At 28.6% G+C, this 19981-nt stretch overlaps 2 protein-coding genes across 6 annotated transcripts; both read left to right on the forward strand.

Annotated features, from left to right (window-relative positions):
* The first annotated feature begins 2720 nt into the window (after positions 1 to 2720).
* Positions 2721 to 14250, forward strand: Hecw (Hecw ubiquitin protein ligase). The gene is made up of 11 exons (XM_011499181.1): positions 2721 to 3057; positions 4099 to 5059; positions 5326 to 5616; positions 5945 to 6149; positions 6785 to 6865; positions 8505 to 8983; positions 9581 to 9918; positions 10426 to 10626; positions 10884 to 11377; positions 12101 to 12566; positions 13326 to 14250. The coding sequence occupies exons 2-11, from the start codon at positions 4157 to 4159 to the stop codon at positions 13435 to 13437; spliced, it is 3570 nt and encodes a 1189-aa protein (XP_011497483.1). The 5' UTR covers positions 2721 to 3057; positions 4099 to 4156; the 3' UTR covers positions 13438 to 14250.
* A 1635-nt stretch (positions 14251 to 15885) lies between these two features.
* Positions 15886 to 19889, forward strand: Arp2 (Actin-related protein 2). 5 transcript variants are annotated; one of them, XM_011499182.1, is made up of 9 exons: positions 15886 to 16062; positions 16130 to 16411; positions 17048 to 17158; positions 17324 to 17341; positions 17901 to 17980; positions 18067 to 18202; positions 18336 to 18695; positions 18821 to 19099; positions 19639 to 19889. In XM_011499182.1, exons 2-9 carry the CDS (start codon positions 16364 to 16366, stop codon positions 19807 to 19809), a joined length of 1203 nt encoding a protein of 400 aa, XP_011497484.1. In that variant the 5' UTR covers positions 15886 to 16062; positions 16130 to 16363; the 3' UTR covers positions 19810 to 19889. The 5 variants fall into 5 exon arrangements, with proteins under 5 accessions (XP_011497484.1, XP_011497485.1, XP_011497486.1 ...); XM_011499183.1 differs by having other exon boundaries at positions 16143 to 16411; XM_011499184.1 differs by having other exon boundaries at positions 15886 to 16002.
* The last annotated feature ends 92 nt before the right edge of the window (positions 19890 to 19981 follow it).

A 19981-nucleotide genomic window follows, 5' to 3' on the forward strand; every position in this document is an offset into this window, starting at 1 on the left:
AAAACCGGAGGAGGCGTATATTCAAAGAGCTTTAATGCCATATCCACTTGATGGCTTGTTGATCTTTGCAGCTAACCGGAATTTAGCATATTTAATTACCTCAGGAGACATATTTTTTGTGACAGATATAGCTTGGTTCGACTAAATATTTATTTTACCCTAACGTCAAATTCGTACTCAAAACCTGAAATATTTATATACATATTTTATGACATATGAATATCAATTTAACAGAGCATCTAATCTCATTGTATGTTTAATGATTTTCAATTATTAATAAATTTCTTTCCAATAAAAAATTATTTTAAAAGAATAATTTATTTAAAACATTGTTTTTTTTTAATTTCAAACATTTTATCATAAATCCATTAATTGTTACATTAGAATAGTTTGTTTGGGTTGGGTTTAACAACTTGAGGTTATACATTTTGTAAAAATTATTAATTAAATATAATTATTAATAAAATATTTTTTCTACTCCTTAGAATTTGTATGTTTCAATGTTAGTTTGTTCTTTTATATTTTTAAAGAATATCAACGATCAATTTTTTGTACAAAATCTAATATACATTAACGTACTTAATAAAAATTATATAAATTATTATAAAAATTATAAAAATTATTTTTATAATAATAATTTAGCTAATGGCATTTTAATCGTTGCAAATAAAAAGTATAAGTAATAATATAAATAAAAAGAATATTTATTGTATCTTATAATTCTTAATTTTTTTCTCCCTAATATTCTGTTTTATTCAAATATTTTTTCTTTATATTTTCCTTTCAACACCTAAACTTGTCATTTTATCTAAATTACATATTTCATAAAAGAATATTTTTCGTAACTCTGGGTGATTGATTTTCATATTTATTTGATATTTTAAAAATACTAACGTAAGAATCTATAAAAATATAATACTCAATGTAATAATCTGTATTTTTTAAATATACATGTTTTAATGCATAAATATTTTCTTAAGTTCTATTTTTATTTCATGTTTGGTGTTTATTATAATTCTGAAATATTGAAATTTAATTACTTTATCAAAGATTACAATAACCAGTCTTAAAAGGTTATATGTTTAATTTTGTTTGAGCTTCCGTGTAATGAGTAACACGTATTTATAGCAATGAACTTAATATTTAATGACACTTTACAGTTTCAAAGAGGTACATTTAATTTTTTTTAACGTAATAACAAAAGAATAGTTATCAATTTATAATTTTTTTTTTACATATTTATTTTTTAAATAAATATTATTTTATGTAAGTTATTATAACATTTCCAGTATTTTAAGAACATTTTAAAATAAATATATCGTAGAAAATAATTAGTGTATTCTTAACAAAGAAAATTGTTAGTAATATTATTAATAATATTAGTAACGAGATAAATATTGTAGATAATCAGGATTTTCAGGATTATTCGTAGAATATCGAAATTTATTTTTCAACCATCTAAAGGAAATTTCATTTTAATAGCAAGTGTTTTTTTTTATCAACATGGTTTTTTATAATATTTTATATTATGGAATTTTCAAATCTTTTATAGGTGTACACGCACGCACATAGGCACACACGCAAGCACAGACAGACACACACACACACACACACACACACACACACATATATATATATATATATATATATATAGAGAGAGAGAGAGAGAGAGAGAGAGAGAGATGCTTTTTAGATATATATGTTTAAATAATGATTTCTAAATTAAAATACATTTTTATTTTTTGAAGAACAAAGATTACAACAATTCTTTATACCATTGAAAAACACTTTGTAAAATTTGATGAAATGAGCTTTATAATAAATAATTTCATATAACATTCCAAGTAATAATAAGCCAATAAAATTTTGTTTTTTATATCAGGATAATTTTAATTAATATACTTATAAATAGTTAACTTGTATATAACATATGATTACTGTACATTTAATTTCATAATTAGTTTGATTTCAATTTACATTTTTTTTTAAACATTTTAAGAGAATTCGACATTTAAAATTCATAGCTTATGTCAATGTTAAACATACTTTTTATTGAAACTGTATCACGACAAAACAAGATATATTTATTTTATTTATTCTTCCTGTTTATTAAGTATTGTATAGTTTTTTCACTGTTCTTCGAAAAATAATAAAATTAACGTATGCAATCGTAGATAAATTGTAAATATGCATAAGTAGAAGTAAGTAGTAAGCATGAGTCAATGAAATTGAATCAAAATGACTTACGAATGGTTGTTAATTTACAAGAACGTGCATATGTGTAGTTTATGCGATATATTAATAAAAAGATAATGTTTCAAGCATCGTTATATGTAAAATGTTTGAAATTCCTTGTTGTATACTAGTCATTAAATGTGATACATTTATTTAAAAATATAATAATTTATAATTCGGTAAACAAAATGATAAACAAAACACCTTTGTTATGGCATATTGAGATTATGATATGATAATTTGTAAGAAAGGCATATACATCGATTGTAAACGTTTTTGAATTCACTATGCATATACAACTACTGCTGCACAGATTTATTATAACCTCTAAATATATTCATACTACATTTGACACACGCGCGCGCATACGCACTGCTCTTTCGTTATCTCTCTCTCTCTCTCTCTCTCTCTCTCTCTCTCTCTCTCTCTGTCTTCATGCATTTATCTATCTATCTTTCTCCGCCAAATCCGTCTGCATCATTCACGATTTCCGCGCATTCGTCGCCTGCGCATACACAATGACACACATGCAGACAGCCAGCAGCAGCTACACACGCGCACGAATGCACATTATTCGTTCGATGTGGCGTGTCGATGTCTCGTCGAGTCATCAGTGGCGGCGGCGCACGGATTATCGAGAAGAACCTGATTAAATATGGTAGTTTAAGGCAGTGTCGTCGTTTCGGGGCCCCCCCAAGGTGTAAGGACTGATCATTGGGACTCGTTAGCAGTCGTCCCGCGCGTTTCTGTACACGCGGAAGACTGTAACTCGAATCGTCGTACGACGACGGACAGGACACTGTAAGAATGTGACGGCTCAAGGTAATGATCTGCAGCTGCTCCTTCGTTTCTTCTTTTGCCTGATTGCTACGATCTTTAATGGGTTGATGGTTGACGCCCTGAGTGCCTCCGAGACCCTCCCGTCGCTTATCAAGAAGAGACCAATGGATTTTCTAGCGGACGAGATCGAATTTTCTGCTAACCAACAATGCTTGCTTCTCTTTTCTTCTCCCAGGTGTTTATTTGCCTCGTCCAACACTTGTGTGGAAATGCCGAATGTTTACTTTTCAAGTATCTCGATTGACTTTATCGATCAACACTTTTCATTACGCTCATACGATTGCTTTTCTGCTTTGTAATTCGTTGACTTTTAGGAACAATCATTATCATCAATTTTTGTTGAGTTTTTCATAAACATTGTTTCATTTGCAAGTCACGTCAGGCATTGTACGTGATTTACTGTTACTTAGTTCTTATTTGGCACATGGATTTCAATTCAATTAATTCAAGTTTTCATTTAAGTTTTTCTTAGCTTACAGTGTTTTAAATGTCAGCTCAATTTCACACGCACACATTTATAATCCCATTTATAGTCTAATTATCTAAGTAATAACTGAGAAATATTGATTATTAAATAGAAAAGATTATAGATATATTATAATGTGGACTATTATAAGTAGTCAATTATTGTCTTTTGCATATATTTGGTTTGTAAAATATAAGCTTGATAGTGAATTATAAATAAAATTATGTATAATCTTTTACATATCTATTAATATTAAACATTATTTATGGTTAGACTAATTTTATTTATAAATCTAAACACAATCAATATTTAATCCAAGTACTACATTTTTATAATTATTCTGTAGTTGAATTCATAAGCAATAGAATAGCTTTAGCGCTATTAAATAAACTATTTGTAATTAAAATACTTTTGTTATAAAATTGTGTTTAATTAAATTTTTAGTTGGACTGTATTCAAATAGACATTGCTTTTTTCTTCAATGCTACAAGCTAATTATTTTTGATTTTTTTTATTGATTATTAATTTATAAATGTATTTTGCACTTTATGTTACAGATAAAACATCTGAAAAGGGGGGATACAACAATTTATTTGCCATGTTTCATTAAAGGAGATGCCATCAGAAATAGATGAAGGAGACATGGTGTCCAAGCACGATGATGCAACTGATGGAGACTCTCAAGCAGAAACTGAATTCACCTCGTTGGATAACACCAGGCAGGAGGAAAGCAATAGCTATTTGCCAAATGCTGAGAATGAAAATACCAGCATTAGAAATGACAATTATGCCTTTCACAATGTTGCAGCGGTACAAAATCTCGATAATGCTGTGTTAACATTAAATTGTGAAACTGTCATCATGGAAAATGAAGCAAGAAGTTTGGAGAGTGGGAACGAGAGAATCAGAATAATAGAAAATGATGTAGAGAATAATCCAACAGAGTTAATGACATACGAAGCTGAAACTCAAATAAATGGCTCGAATGAAATTGGTATATCTAGTGCAGTTAGCTCTTTAAGCACGAGCGATAATACTACTCAAACCTCTTTACGAGATACTCAACCTGATAATGAGCCTTCTAAAAAGAATTTTACAAGATGTCTTGAAAGTAATATAAATCATTCTGATAATTCCCAGTCTACTTCTGGATGTAACTCATTGTTCAATACTCATAAGTCCAGCGATAATGAGTTAACAAATATTCAAAATTGTGATTCTATTGATGGTGCAGCATCCTTACCACTGCAAATTCCTGTGATAGATTCGTCCACTGGTGAAGGATCTTCAACTTGTGATAATGACATTGTCTTAGTAAATCGTAATAAACCTTTTAAATTACCAAGTTTGGTTAATCTTTATGAAGCAGCCGAAGCTCAGAGAGCTGAACTCGAGGATCGCGATGTTCTCACAGCCATGTCATCCATGGACATTGATTCTGGACTTTTTATGAGCAGCGAAAGTAGTAATTCCGATCCTGAAACACAACAAATTTCTGATCTTCGTAGGAATAAAAAAGTAATTAGAATTTACTTTGTTTACTTATAGTTATATATATATATATATATATATATATATATATATACATACATATATGTTGGTACCGATATGTTGTAATATTTTATTCTGAAAATTTATAAAACTATTTAAACGGAACTAAATACAATGTTATAAAAAAAATCAATAAATGTATATTTTTATTGTATACTTAACAATATATTATTTATAAAAACTAATATGTAATTTGATCAAGCATAAATTAATTAATATTTACTTCACTACAGAAAATAACAGATGCGAATGGTCATGTATCATGCGAGGGATCGGAATATTATCATTTATGGCGTAGTACAGGTGGTATTCCATCTACAGATTCCGTTTATGATACTCTTTATCCAAATCCTCCTCCACTACCACCACGCGCAATGCATAAGCCATTGCATAGAACAAGTGCTTTAGCATCTGTACCATTGAAATTGCCAAGAAGACATGCTCAGAAGCTTTCGGCACCCCTACGTCCAGAAGATTGTTTTGGATTTGAAATTGTTGATGTCGACGAAGCATCAAACTTAAAAGTAAGTTGATTTTGTGATCGTTAGACTTCACCAATTAACATATTTAATAACACTAATTTATTATATATACAGTGTGGATTCTACTAAAATTTTTTATCATTATTAAAGAAAATTACGTTTACATAAAATATTCTCTCATTCATTTACATTTAATCTTATTACTTGCTAACATTGCAGAATTGCTTTAGCACAATTTTACAAAATAATCCTAATTATAAGAAACCACGTTAAACGTTGTTTCTTCGTGTATTTCATTTTTTATATAACTGGCATACTTTTATATAATTGGCATAACGAATAATAACTTCTTATTGTCTATGTTTCGCAGGCACGAACGGCAGTAACCAAGAGTATTGCGTTACTGAGTTCGCCTCGGGCTCACCGTCCACTTATGAGACCAGACACTGCCGGTACGAGTAGTCAGTCCGAGTGCCCGCCTACTCCGACGCACCGTCCAAAACCACTGCGTTCCTTGCCCATGTGCCCAGCGGCCAACTCCGCGCTTACCTCGTCCGAGGAACCACTACCCTCCTGTGAGATCATTGACTTTTTGTGATTTATGCGATACCTTAGATATCTTGCACCAAGTGTAATCCTTAAGAAATTTAACACCATTCATGTACTTCTCATATTAATTGTTCAGACGTATGAAACATTGCTTGAATAAGTCGATTTATATCTTAAACATTTTTACGCATTAATGCACACAATTTATTAACAAAATCTACGTTTCTTTTTCTGTTTTTCAATAAACAGCACCGAGTGTAACATTAAACTAAAAATAGAATTTCTGTTAGGCAAATCGTGTTTTTCAATTTAATATGCAACTTTAATGTAAATAGAATTATCTTGGACAAAATTTACCAAAAATAATTTAAAATTAATTATTACCATCTATCTGGTTCTTATTTTATTGGTATTTGAAGTCTCGTATATATAAAAAAACATACTTTGTTAAGTATAATAGAAGATATTGATATTTAAGATTTCTGGAAAATTTAATTATATTTTTTACAGTAATTGAAATTGTTCCGATTTCGAATGTTGAAAATTATTTTACAAAATAATTTTATTAAGCGTGCTTGATACCCTTTTTTATATATAAATTTATTATATATATCAATGCAAATTATATAATATTTATTAACTAATGTTTACATTTTATTAGCTTGGGAAGCACGAATAGATAGTCATGGTCGTGTATTCTACATAGATCATGTGAATCGGACAACTACATGGCAACGTCCAGGTGAGTCAATGAAGTCACAATTAATTATTATTATCCTTTTCTTATTGAAATCAAGGTATTTTATTTAGATACAGATTTATAATTGTCATTTAAACAATTTAATATGAAACAATTAACTACTCGGCTTAAAGAATGTATGATATTAATTATTAATCTCTAGTCAAATATTAATCTGATGTTAAAAATTAAAAAAACTTTAGACAATGTCTTTACTAAAATATTTTAACATATTTTAATTCTAAATTACATATAACATTATTCGATACTAATTGTCTTAAATTATATGTTACACACGTGATATACATTCACTATACGCAGTTGTAAATAAATATGTATAAAAAATAATTACCTTTCTAATATTTAATTATGTAATTAAAATTGCTAAGACAATAAACATATTATTTACTGAAAAGACAATAAACCGTTAAAAGTAAATTTTATTCTAAATTATGCATTCACGTAAAAGACTAGAAATTTTATTTTTAATTCGTGAAATTAATCGTATACGATTGTTATAAAACTATATTGTTCAATATCTTTTGTTTTACAAAATTTGGTTTATATATTCCATTTATAATTCACAATTGTGATCCTAAAATGAAATATCTAAATTAATTGTTTGTGCAGTATTTAAAAATTCGTATTTTTTCATTTAATTAAAATATCAATAAATTATATGAATGTTAAATAATATAAGAATTACAATAATATTTGTAATTTATTTATGCGCATATAGATTAAGGTATATATACATATATATGTATAGACACCAACAAGAAATCATTTATATATAAATCGACATAGGTATAAATATATGTCGTTGTTCCTTCTGAATATTATCTTCAATCGGATATGATCAGAGTCATTACAAATGTAAATGAATATTCAAATGAGTCACGGTACATGCAAAACATAGTAATAAAAAAAAATATCGAATCATTTTTCGTGTTATATCGTCAATCATAGATAACGTTTAAAGTAGATCATTTATTTATTAATACATGCATTCAAGCATCAATTTAAAAATACACATAGTCAGTAATCATTTTGTTATAAATATATTTTGTGTCCCAATTTAAATATATTAATTGCTTGTAATTTTTATAGATGTTTTAATTTTATTTTATCAAGTCTTAATTTTTAATTAATGTACAATTTCTTTATAGAAGCAATGTATACAATCAACAGTAAGCGATACTTAATATAGAAATTAGAAAAAATGTTAATAATATTAAATAGTCATATTTATAAAAAACTTCGGAGTCTTCGTTAAGTAAATTATTTATTATTCCAATTAAAAATTGTTATTCTCTTATTATATCAAGTAAGTAACATTAAATAACGCACAAATCTCTATTTTATCTGTACTAATTTTTATACTTCATTACTTATCATCATCTAGATATGAATATATATATTTTTTTCATTTTAATAAATTTTAATAATAATATAACGCTATTATAAATTAATATTACAATTTAAACCCGCGTATCCTTTTGCTTTTAATAGAAGTACTTGTAATAAATAAAAGATATTTGCTTGAGTCGATAATTATTGTGTATTAATATATCTCTGAAAAATAGCTAATAAAATGTGTATGTAATATTCGATTAATTATCAGCGAAATTCCATTTAACAGGCTCATCGACTCGCAATGCCGGTTGCGATCTACGGCTCCAGCAACTCGATCGCCGTTATCAGAGCGTACGACGCACTATTTCCAGGTCGGACAACAGCGATCGCGAACCCAACGTTCCCTCGAGCTCCAGCTCTTCGCGGACCGACAATCAAGCTCAACAGCAACAACCGCAAACATCGTCACAAGCAGAGAGAAGTGGCACCAGCAGTTTAGAAGCCTTTGACGTGACAACAACACCCGCTGTTCAGTTTCTCAATCGACCCGACTTCTTTACTGTCCTCCACACCAATGTCGAAGCGATGGAGCTTTATAACAGAAACACTAGTCTTAAGTACATGATTAGCAAGATAAGGAGGGAGCCAAGAGTTTTTCCAAGGTACGAGCATAATCGAGACTTGGTAGCTCTCATCAACTTTTTCGCTGATCAGACCAAGGATTTGCCATCCGGGTACGAGTCGAAGCTCGACAGAACTGGAAAGGTCAGTGTTAATGCATTATAATTTCCTATTGCAACATAAGTGATTTTTGTTCTACTTTTTATTTTAGTCTAAACAAACTTCGTAATCATAATTCCATATCAAATTACCAGATTATTGTTTGTTAGACTATTCACAGAATATTAATCATAAATAAAATTTATTTACATCAGATATTTATATAAGACAACTACAATTTTACAATAAACAATATGTCATTCATTGCCTGTGATTTTTAACAACTGCCTATACGTTCAAAAAATAATTTAATAATATATATTATAATGAAATGTAATAATATGCTAATATTATTATAATTTATAATGCTTTTCGTTGTAATACTGCAGTAATATTTGTTAAAAGAGTACCTTTTAATATTTGTTAAACAGTATCTGATTTACGCGTGCACGTTTAGCTATTATAAATAATACAGTAATAACCATTGGATGGAGCTGATCTCGTATCTCCCCCGTGCTCCGCTCCGCCCTGCCCCTCACACATGAATTTGTGGTGAATTCGTAAAGTTGCTATGAGTATGATGAATTATTCGATACCTTCGTAAGACGATTATAAATGTTGCCTACACGTTTACGGCTGCAGAGATTCTTTATAAACCATGCGAGGAAGGCGACGTCGTTCATCGATCCCCGACTGCCAACGGAAGCGGCGCATCCTCGCACACTGCTGGACGAGGCCCCGGTACCACCACCGCGACCTCAGCAATCGATGATCACCAGTGCTCCGGACATACCGGTCGCCTACAACGACAAGGTTGTCGCGTTCCTACGTCAGCCGAATATTATGGATATCCTCAAGGAGAGACACGCGGCCCTCGGACAAAATGTTGCCTTAAGGGAAAAGGTGAATGCGATACGCATCGAAGGGAGCGTGGCTCTGCAGCGACTTGGTCACGACGTACCGCTCGCTTTGCTTCTCAGGTGTGAATTTTTTTTTATAAGTTTATTTATTTGAATTTCCGTGAAACAGCTGCTCTTCGACAACACAAATACAAAGTATCAAAATAATAATGCCATTCTCAATTATCCTATTATATCATCAGGTAAATTGATTTTAAAACATTTATCGATTTATTAGATATTTGATATGTGTAAAAGTAATTACTGTGATATAGCGGCAACAAAGTAAAATAATTTAATAAACAAACTCGTTACTACATAGTATTAATAATAAATATACTTATCTGTATGTATTTTGCCTTTCTTCATTGATTTTTTAAAATAAAATATCAATTTCAAATTAATTTATATAGAATAATAAGCAGTCTCCATCGCGAGCTTATATTGTTACAGGGAACAAATAATTTTTTACCATAATAACAATAAAAGGGGCATATTATATGAATATTTTAATTATTTTTAATTTTATTTTTTCTATATATTAAATATTCTAATTATTTTTTATTTTATTTTTTCTTTTGCGTATAGTTTATTCGAACAAGAAATTATGTCATACATCCCCGGTAATGTTGGAAGATCTCCTTTAAATAGTCCACATGCATCGCCAGGCTTAACTAGAGCATCCGCGAGGGCTCCGGCTCCATACAGAAGAGATTTTGAAGCAAAATTAAGAACTTTCTACAGGAAGCTCGAGAGCAAAGGATATGGCCAAGGTCCCGGAAAATTAAAGTAAATACAAATAAACTTATTATATGCTATTTAAGAAATGCAGTGTTAACTATCCGTATTACCAGGCAAACTTCATTTTATTTTTACTTGTAAATGGCTTTTAAAATTATTATACAAACGACGTAACAGATTTGTACGATTGATTGATTTTACGATTATAAATATGTTTTATACGTTGTATACATTGATACAAATTTAGCTTACTAGTAAATAATTTATTAGTATAAATTTATATAAAAATAAAAAAATCCTTCCAGGCTTCATATTCGACGAGAACATTTATTAGAAGATGCATTTACTCATATAATGGCCGTTTCGAAAAAAGATTTGCAAAAAGGCAAACTTGTCGTGATATTTGATCGAGAAGAAGGTCTAGATTATGGCGGTCCATCGCGTGAGTTTTTTTTTCATCTCTCTCGAGAACTCTTTAATCCTTATTACGGCCTTTTTGAGTATTCAGCGAACGATACTTACACCGTACAAGTTTCTCCAATGTCTGCTTTCGTTGACAATTACCACGATTGGTTCAGATTTTCGGGACGCGTTTTGGGTCTCGCCCTTGTCCATCAGTACCTTTTGGATGTTTTTTTCACAAGGCCGTTTTATAAAGCATTACTGCGTATCGCAGCAAGTTTGAGCGATTTGGAAAGCTTAGATCAAGAGTTTCATCAAAGCTTGATGTGGATCAAGGAAAAGGATATTAGTATCGAGCCACTTGAACTCACATTCTCCGTTACCGAGGAATTATTAGGTTTGTTTAATTAATTTATTGCTATGAAATTATTTTTTGTACGCATATGTAAAATCATTTTATTTCTTAAAATAAGTTCGCGTTTAAGTCATCGAGTTGAAATATTTTACTTATTCCAAGTTATGAAGACATTTTGAAATTTGAAAAGAGCAATTGATTATTTACTCAATAAATAACGTTAATAATCTTCTCTAATTTCTAATATAATTACTCATTGATAAAATATGCATGTAAATAATATAATGTTTACATTATGCTTGAATAATTTGAAAATCATGAATACCTTAAAAACTAATCGCTAATCTATTATTCAATCTTCTTTTCTTTAAAAAAAAAAAAAAACTATTATTGCATTTCTTTTAAAAAGTGAATACGTAGATAAATATTTGTTCAAGAACTCTTAAAGCAAATTATAATGAATGATAGCTAGAGTACTATAATCTTAAAAAGCACAAGCCCTAGAATTATTTTAGTTACATATAAAGAAACTAAAGCTTTAAAACCCAAATCAAAAGGCAGCAGTCCAAATAAATGCTTCACACATGATTTGCTGATATAAATATAAAAGTTGACGCGCAATGATTACGAAGGATACTTACGCTAAGTAAAGTTACAAAATCGTATATTCATAATTAATTTTTATCTACTATGTTCTATGTAAGCATCCATTTGGCTCATAATGAGTTCTATCTCTTTAATATCTACCTACGTTTATTGTTGCAGGTCGAGTTGCCGAAAGAGAGCTGAAGCCGGGTGGCAGGAACATCTCCGTAACGGAAAAGAACAAGAAGGAGTACCTCGAGCGGATACTCAGATGGCGTCTGGAGCGCGGTGTCGCCGAACAAACGGAGTCTCTCGTACGAGGATTCTACGAGGTCGTCGATCCCCGTTTAGTATCCGTCTTCGATGCGCGGGAACTGGAACTCGTGATCGCGGGGGCGGCAGAGATCGACTTAAACGACTGGCGCGCGCACACCGAGTACCGGAGCGGTTATCACGACGCCCATCCTGTCATAGAGTGGTTCTGGGGTAGTATCAGTCGATTTACTAACGAACAGAGGCTGAGACTACTGCAGTTTGTTACTGGCACATCGAGCATACCGTATGAGGGATTTGCCGCACTCAGGGGCTCTACCGGACCGCGCAAATTCTGTATTGAAAAATGGGGACGACCGAATAGTTTACCGAGGTACTTTTACAAATACGTCCTCTTATTAACGATTAGTAAGCATTTTCTCTATTTAATTTATTTTCAATGATTATACAACTATATATAAATAAATTCGAAAAAAAATATATGTATATATATATAATAATAATAATAAATGTAATGTAATATAATATAGAGATAATAAATATATTATATTTAGGTGAAATATGGTATAAATTTATCCATTGCAAAACATTTCAAAGATTTGCTGTATTTAATTTTTCATTGAATAATTAAATTTGCGTATTAATAATTTGTATTAAATTAAACAATTACAAACTTGTGTTGGAAAATATACATTTATGCAATATGAATAAGTTATATTTTACTTGTTTATTGATACGTTCAAGCCAAGAAGTTGCTTGTTTAACAATTTTTTTTATTCTTTTTTTTTTTTATACTGTTCGCGTTTGTAGAGTCATTTTTAAAAATTTTTTTAAAAATAATAATTAAATTAAACAAGATGAATAACATTATATTCAATATTATATAAGTAAAATTTAAATCGACTTATTTATTATATAATATTGCATCTGAGTACTATATAATATTCTTTATTTGCCTTGATTTAGATTTAAAACGAGATTTAGAACTAAAATGAGAATTAAAATGAAAATTAAAATTAAAACGAGTGAATTTTCATTTAAATTTTATACGAAAAAAATCCGATTAACTTTCATATAATTTGTAAGACAAATTTTAAAAATTTAAAATGAACTAAAATATATTTTTTTGCAGAGCACATACATGTTTTAATCGCTTAGATCTACCACCATATCCAACGCCGGAAATTCTATACGAAAAACTGCTGTTGGCAGTAGAAGAAACGAATACATTTGGAATAGAATAAGTTACGGTAGTTTCCAAAAATTTTTTGAGAATAAAGTTTATTAAGGATAATCAAAAAGTTATGTATACAGTAAGATTTAAAAATTTTTCGATTATATTACGTGATAAATTGAACTATAGCATTGGCATTTAATTGCTTTATTTGTTTATTTACTTAATAATAATATATAAATCCGATTGTCTGGTAAGTAAAAATAAAACGAATGGAAGGTTTGTTAAATGTATGTGCTGGGCGTTAAATAAGAATATTAATGTTGCTAACTCTCCAAATATAGTTACATTAATCATCGTAATTTGTATGTTTGTTTTGTTGTAAATGTTCAAAATGTTGAAAAGAATTTGAAGAGAAAAAAACATATTTTGACGATTATATTGACATTGCTTAATGAACAAAAAATGTAGCAATGATAATAGAATGCAGAATGTATATTAATAAAGAATTTGCAGGGATAAATGATAGAAAATGTACATCGAATGAATTCGATTATAAAAAGTTGAGAATTGTTGCTTAGAATTTTAAATACAGATTTAGGAAAATTTTACTAATTTTGGCGCATTTATAATTACGTACGTAAACTTATACATTCAGTCCTCAAATCTAGTCATCTAAACATAATGAATCTCTATGATCTAATATATTATTGTATATGTGAGTGGTTGAACAAAAACAACATATTTTCAAAATTAAAAGCTTGATAATGATTAGTTTTATTTTTATCATTAGTTCTATATATCTTAACAGATATTAAAGTCATACTAAATTAATAGCTGGGTCATATAAGACTGATTTATGTTTTTAAATTATTTTATTTTAAACGCGTGTATAATTAAGTATAAAGTAATTAATCTATATTGTAATATATGTTACTATTTTATTTAGAAATATATATTGATTACAATCGTTTTGATCATTGTTCATCTAATATTTAATTATAAATTATTTTAATTATGAATTATTTATAAATTTATAAATATTTTAATTTATGATACATATATAGTTAATAATTATACAATTAATTTATATCATAAATGTATGGCTATTTAAATCAATACTGGAATAGTAATTATAAAAACATGCATTTTATATTAAGTGCAAATTAATATGTTTTTGTGCCCAACCAAATGTGAAAATTGTTAATTTTGTGCAATCATTCATATATTATCTATTAAGCGTGATTATGCGCCTGTTATTTATAATAGTTAAAATAATACATTATTATAGTTAATGTATAATGGTGTTAGAAGCCACCTTTTTCTTGTTATTAAGAAAATAAATAATGCTTTTTGTTACATTATAAAATGATTTTTTATTTGTTTGTAATTTTAAAACCTACTGGACCTAAAGTTTAAAATATACATTTTAATATGTTTTTATTTATTACATTATTACTAATGTTTATAATTTTAAATATGTGAATAATTTAAATAGATCGTTGACTTTGATAATTGAAACAAAAACAAAAAAAAAATTTGCAAATTTTTTAATCATATTAATGTTTATAAGTAGAAATTGGTAATTTATACATGTGAAAGAAAACTTAAAAAATACATAGTATAAATAATTCATTTTCAACAAGATTAAAGGATAAATGTAATAGTATACATTATATAATTATAATATTGTTATAAATTATAGTTTTGCTTATAGATTATATTTTATATTATATTTTACCATTTACAGAAATTATAAAATACTTTAGGAAAACATCAGTCATTTTTTAAAAATTACTTAGCCAAATAGATTTATACATTGATGTATATTTTATAAATACTTGAATAAACTATTTTTTGTGTAAGTTTTATAAATACAAAATATGACAAATAGTATTATAATATATATTAATAATACAAGTACTAGTTATATAATATAATAAAAAATAATAAAATATTTTTCGAAAAATGAAGTGCAATAATGAAATTACTGTTTTATTATTAATATAATGTTATTATGTAAGATCGCCATAATAAAGTATCTCGTATCGCATCCAAAAGTACTTATTTTATAAATGAACATACAACAATTGTTTAATGGGCAAGAGCGATTTTAATTCATAAAGCTTATACTATGAATATGAAAAATCGCCTCGAAATTTCAAATGAATACAAAATTTTTCGTAGATAACTGCTCTTATATGAAAAGAAATGTTTCTCTAATAAATTATTAAAATACTTTTTTTAATTAATAATTTTAAATGAATGAACGTGAAGAACAATTTGATGAAATATGAAATCACGATGGAAATAAATCGTATTAATTGTATAATAATTGTAGATAAGGAAAAAGTGTTTAATATTTAAGTTTTATGATTTAGGAGTATGAGTAGCCATGCATGTTGTCAATTCCCAACAATATTTTCCAAATACGGAATTAAGGCGGTGCATTGCGTATGCGTTTTGTATGCATAAATGGACAAGTAGCGCCCTCTACCCTACATGACTAGAAGGCACATACGATTGTGCCAAAGTAAGTTTTATCAGCATATGCGATATGCAGTGTAATAATAATCTTTGTTGAATTTTAGACTGTCAATACGTCAATGCGTTTCTGTGCTTGACAGATCAATGTGTAAGTGGGTTACAGTCTTAAGGTGTGAAGAAAAGCATTTAATTTTATTTCAAATACAGAGTATGCGTATACATTACTTTATTTACTGTTGCTTTGTGACATTTATAAATCGTATGCACAATTACAGGATATAACTATAGAATAACAATCACCGCTGTCAGTTTTGAGAGTTGCGAGAGCTTGTTTTAATCTTCAGATCTCCCATGTTGAAAGGTTGTAAAGAAAATTAAGGCTATGCCGGCGACGCCCTTCGCAATTTAGTCATACCGGACGTCGGAAGCAAGTCCGCTTCAAAGCAGAAATAGTTGTAACGTCCAGGATAAAAGTCGCTTGATTGTAATAATAAAAAGAGTGGAATACGATGGACAACAAAGGCAGAAAAGTCATCGTCTGCGATAATGGAACAGGGGTGAGGTTATATTGTGTGTTGCGTATGTCTTCTATATACTACGTTAATTGATTCGCGCCTACTCGAAGGATGAAATCAATGGATTATTATATTATCCTTAGTTTATATTACATTTGTATCAAATATTAAGTTACGATTATTTTAGTCATTTCTTTCCCAGAGCCCATTGAGCCCTATAGGTAATACTTAATATTTTAATTAATTTTAAGTCTAATGTTAATTTATACGCACTTTACGTAATTCTGATTAAGTATAACAATAAGGGTTTAAAATCTTTATCTTGAAAAATATATCTCGATATCATTTTATCAGTAGTCTATTCATTATTTCTAGAATATGCGTAAGTTTATTGTAAAAATTCTAATACATAATAATTGTAGTCTTCGATACTTTTACAAATATTCATAGAATTCCTCATTAAAACTAATGTATTAAAAATTTGTTTGCAATAAATTGTTTGTAAAATGTAATTTATGATGTATCGGCTATGTATTTTTATTGAAAACTATCTATTATACTTGGTTAATTTAATTGATATTTCAAATACTACATAATTCTTATAAAAGAATTTTAAAAATATATATTTTTCAAGATTAAAAAATGTATAGATTTTTTCATCAAATCGTTTGATTTTAGTTTATCAAGTGTGGCTACGCAGGAGCCAATTTTCCAGCACACATATTTCCATCTATAGTAGGACGACCCATCATCCGTGCCGCCAATAAAATTGGAGACATCGAAGTCAAGGTAAAGTATTTATTTCTTATAAAATAGATCGACAAATCAAAGCAAGTACTCTCCAACTTGTTTTGTCAAAAGACTATGTCTCAAAAGTTATAAATTTGGGTGTACTCTGAGTTCCAGAATATATATATAAAAACAATCTAATTACCGTGTTCTACATATTTTCAGCAAGAATTTTGTGTTCGTGTAAGTCGATTTCTGGAGTCACACGCGACGTCACACACTGATCAGAACTCGGTTATTCAAAAATTTAGCGATGCACCCTCGCACGCTTGCAAGTTAGCAAAAAGAGAGTGAGATAACGATCTGTCAAAAGTTTCCCCCTTTTCTTCGTGGCATTATATTTTTATAAGCTAGTTTATTCTTATGCATTTAGTAGATTAAAAAGCAAAATGACTTATTCACTAGGAGAACTAACACAACCTTTTCAAGCGAATAATACTGCCACAATTTCCTTGTAAGTTTTCATTTTGAGCGTGTTTAATAATAATAATAATGATTTTTGTATGTTGCGTGCTTGCCTTTGCCTCTGCTAGGATGTGCTTGAGATGCCTGTAAGTCTAAAATGCACTTATTGTCATTGATAGTAGATTTCATATAATAAAATTAAACTTAAAGAAATTTAAAATCAGTTAGTTTTGATATAGACTGTTGTTCTTCAGTGTTTATGTTGTGAAATTAAATAATAGAGTCATCGTACTCATTTTTTTCTAAGCGAGATAATCGTCTCAAAACTTTTTCACAGGACCTCATGGTTGGTGAAGAAGCTAGTAAATTACGATCAATGCTAGAGATTAGTTATCCAATGCAAAATGGTATTGTTAGGTATGAATTTACTACTATTATAAATTAAAAATAAATCAATTGCTTATAAAAACTTGGTAAGTAATTTGAATGACTTGTTATTACAGGAACTGGGAAGATATGTGTCATGTGTGGGATTATACTTTTGGACCAGAAAAGATGAACATTGATCCACGAGAATGTAAAATATTGTTAACAGAGCCACCGATGAACCCAATAACAAATAGAGAAAAAATGATAGAAGTATGAAATATTTTTTATAATGAATTATTTCTTCAAATATTTGAAATTTGAAATATATAATTTGCTTGAAGCAACGATAAATTTATTATATAAATATACTTTAGCTTTCTATTGATTTTAATTTATATTATAGGTAATGTTTGAAAAGTATCAATTTTCTGGAACGCATATTGCAATTCAAGCTGTACTAACACTGTATGCTCAGGGTTTGATTAGTGGTGTCGTTGTTGATTCTGGCGATGGTGTAACTCATATATGTCCAGTATATGAAGAATATGCTTTACCACATCTCACTCGAAGGTTAGATATTGCTGGACGTGATATAACTATGTACCTCATTAAGCTGCTACTGCAACGTGGTTATGCATTTAATCATTCAGCAGACTTTGAAACTGTAAGAATGATAAAGGAAAAATTATGCTATATTGGATATGATATTGAAACAGAGGAAAAATTAGCAGTTGAAACAACTGTTTTAGTAGAATCGTATACAGTAAGCAAAATCATTTTATTCATTTTATTTTCAGAAACAACTAATTAATAAATGTTTTATAACGTTGATCATTAATTGAAATAATTTATCTACTTGAAATTTTGACAAAAATATTTCTTTCTCAGTTACCAGATGGTCGAGTAATCAAAGTAGGAGGTGAAAGATTTGCTGCTCCTGAAGCTCTGTTTCAGCCACATTTGATCAATGTCGAAGCTCAAGGCATTGCCGAATTAGTATTTAATACAATTCAGTCAGCTGATATTGATATGCGGAGCGAATTATACAAACACATTGTACTTAGCGGTGGTAGTACTATGTATCCCGGCCTGCCTTCAAGACTTGAACGAGAAATTAAGCAACTTTATTTACAAAGAGTTTTAAAAAATGATACTACAAAGTTAAATGTAAGTTAAATATGTTTCTTAGTTATAATCTTTACTTTTAGAAATTGCTTAAACATATAATATCTTGATATTTTTTTACTAATTATAGTCAGTATCGATAGATATTTAGTTCCATTATGATGTAAATATGTTTTATATTTTATTTTATGTTATATGAATAGTTCAATTGAACTAAAAATAATAAATGATTCATAGTATTTGAAATTAATATTTAAAATACTATTGTATCCATACGCTTAAATGTTACTTTTAATTCAATTAATTGAAATACATTAAATTTAATTATTATATTTTGTAAGAAATTTGATAAATTTAGAAAATTGTATAGTAATTTTTTTATACTTTAAACTTTCTCAGAGTGTTCTATTTGATTAAATATCTACAAAAATCTAAAGTATTATTTATAATTTATTATTCATAATAACTATTATAAGCATTATTTATAATTTTATAATTTATTATTTTTAATTAAAATAAACAATTTAAAAATCTTGATGGGTAAATAAATATACGTACATATCTATTGCTTTATTATCTAGAAATTCAAAATTAAAATCGAGGACTCGCCTAGAAGAAAAGACGTGGTATTTATTGGTGGAGCTGTGTTAGCCGATATAATCAAAGATCGAAATAATGTTTGGATAATGCGTGAAGAGTACGAAGAGAAGGGACTGAATGTAATGAAAAAATTAGGATCGCGTAATGCCTGAGAGTAAATGTTTTATTTTTTCAAGAAATGCATTTACTAGTACTTAGGAAAATAAACACTAAGTTATCAGAAAGTTACAAATGACAAAGAATGAGTCGGTGCAAGTCTAATATTGAATGTGTATTAATGCGTGCGTAAACAAGTATGATGCAAATAAACTAATTAATATGGAC

Source organism: Ceratosolen solmsi, unplaced genomic scaffold (genome assembly GCF_000503995.2).
Source record: "Ceratosolen solmsi marchali unplaced genomic scaffold, CerSol_1.0 scaffold2, whole genome shotgun sequence".
Taxonomy (NCBI): Eukaryota; Metazoa; Arthropoda; class Insecta; order Hymenoptera; family Agaonidae; genus Ceratosolen; species Ceratosolen solmsi.

Excerpts from the sequence above, each read along its gene's own strand:
- Arp2 (XM_011499182.1), top strand. The coding sequence starts at position 16,364 with ATGGACAACAAAGGCAGAAAAGTCATCGTCTGCGATAATGGAACAGGG. Across the intron at positions 18,203-18,335 it reads ATAGAGAAAAAATGATAGAA|GTAATGTTTGAAAAGTATCA; the intron begins GTATGAAATATT and ends TTTATATTATAG. Across the intron at positions 18,696-18,820 it reads TTTTAGTAGAATCGTATACA|TTACCAGATGGTCGAGTAAT; the intron begins GTAAGCAAAATC and ends TTTCTTTCTCAG.
- Hecw (XM_011499181.1), top strand. The coding sequence starts at position 4,157 with ATGCCATCAGAAATAGATGAAGGAGACATGGTGTCCAAGCACGATGAT. Across the intron at positions 9,919-10,425 it reads CCGCTCGCTTTGCTTCTCAG|TTTATTCGAACAAGAAATTA; the intron begins GTGTGAATTTTT and ends TTTTGCGTATAG. Across the intron at positions 10,627-10,883 it reads CAAGGTCCCGGAAAATTAAA|GCTTCATATTCGACGAGAAC; the intron begins GTAAATACAAAT and ends AAATCCTTCCAG.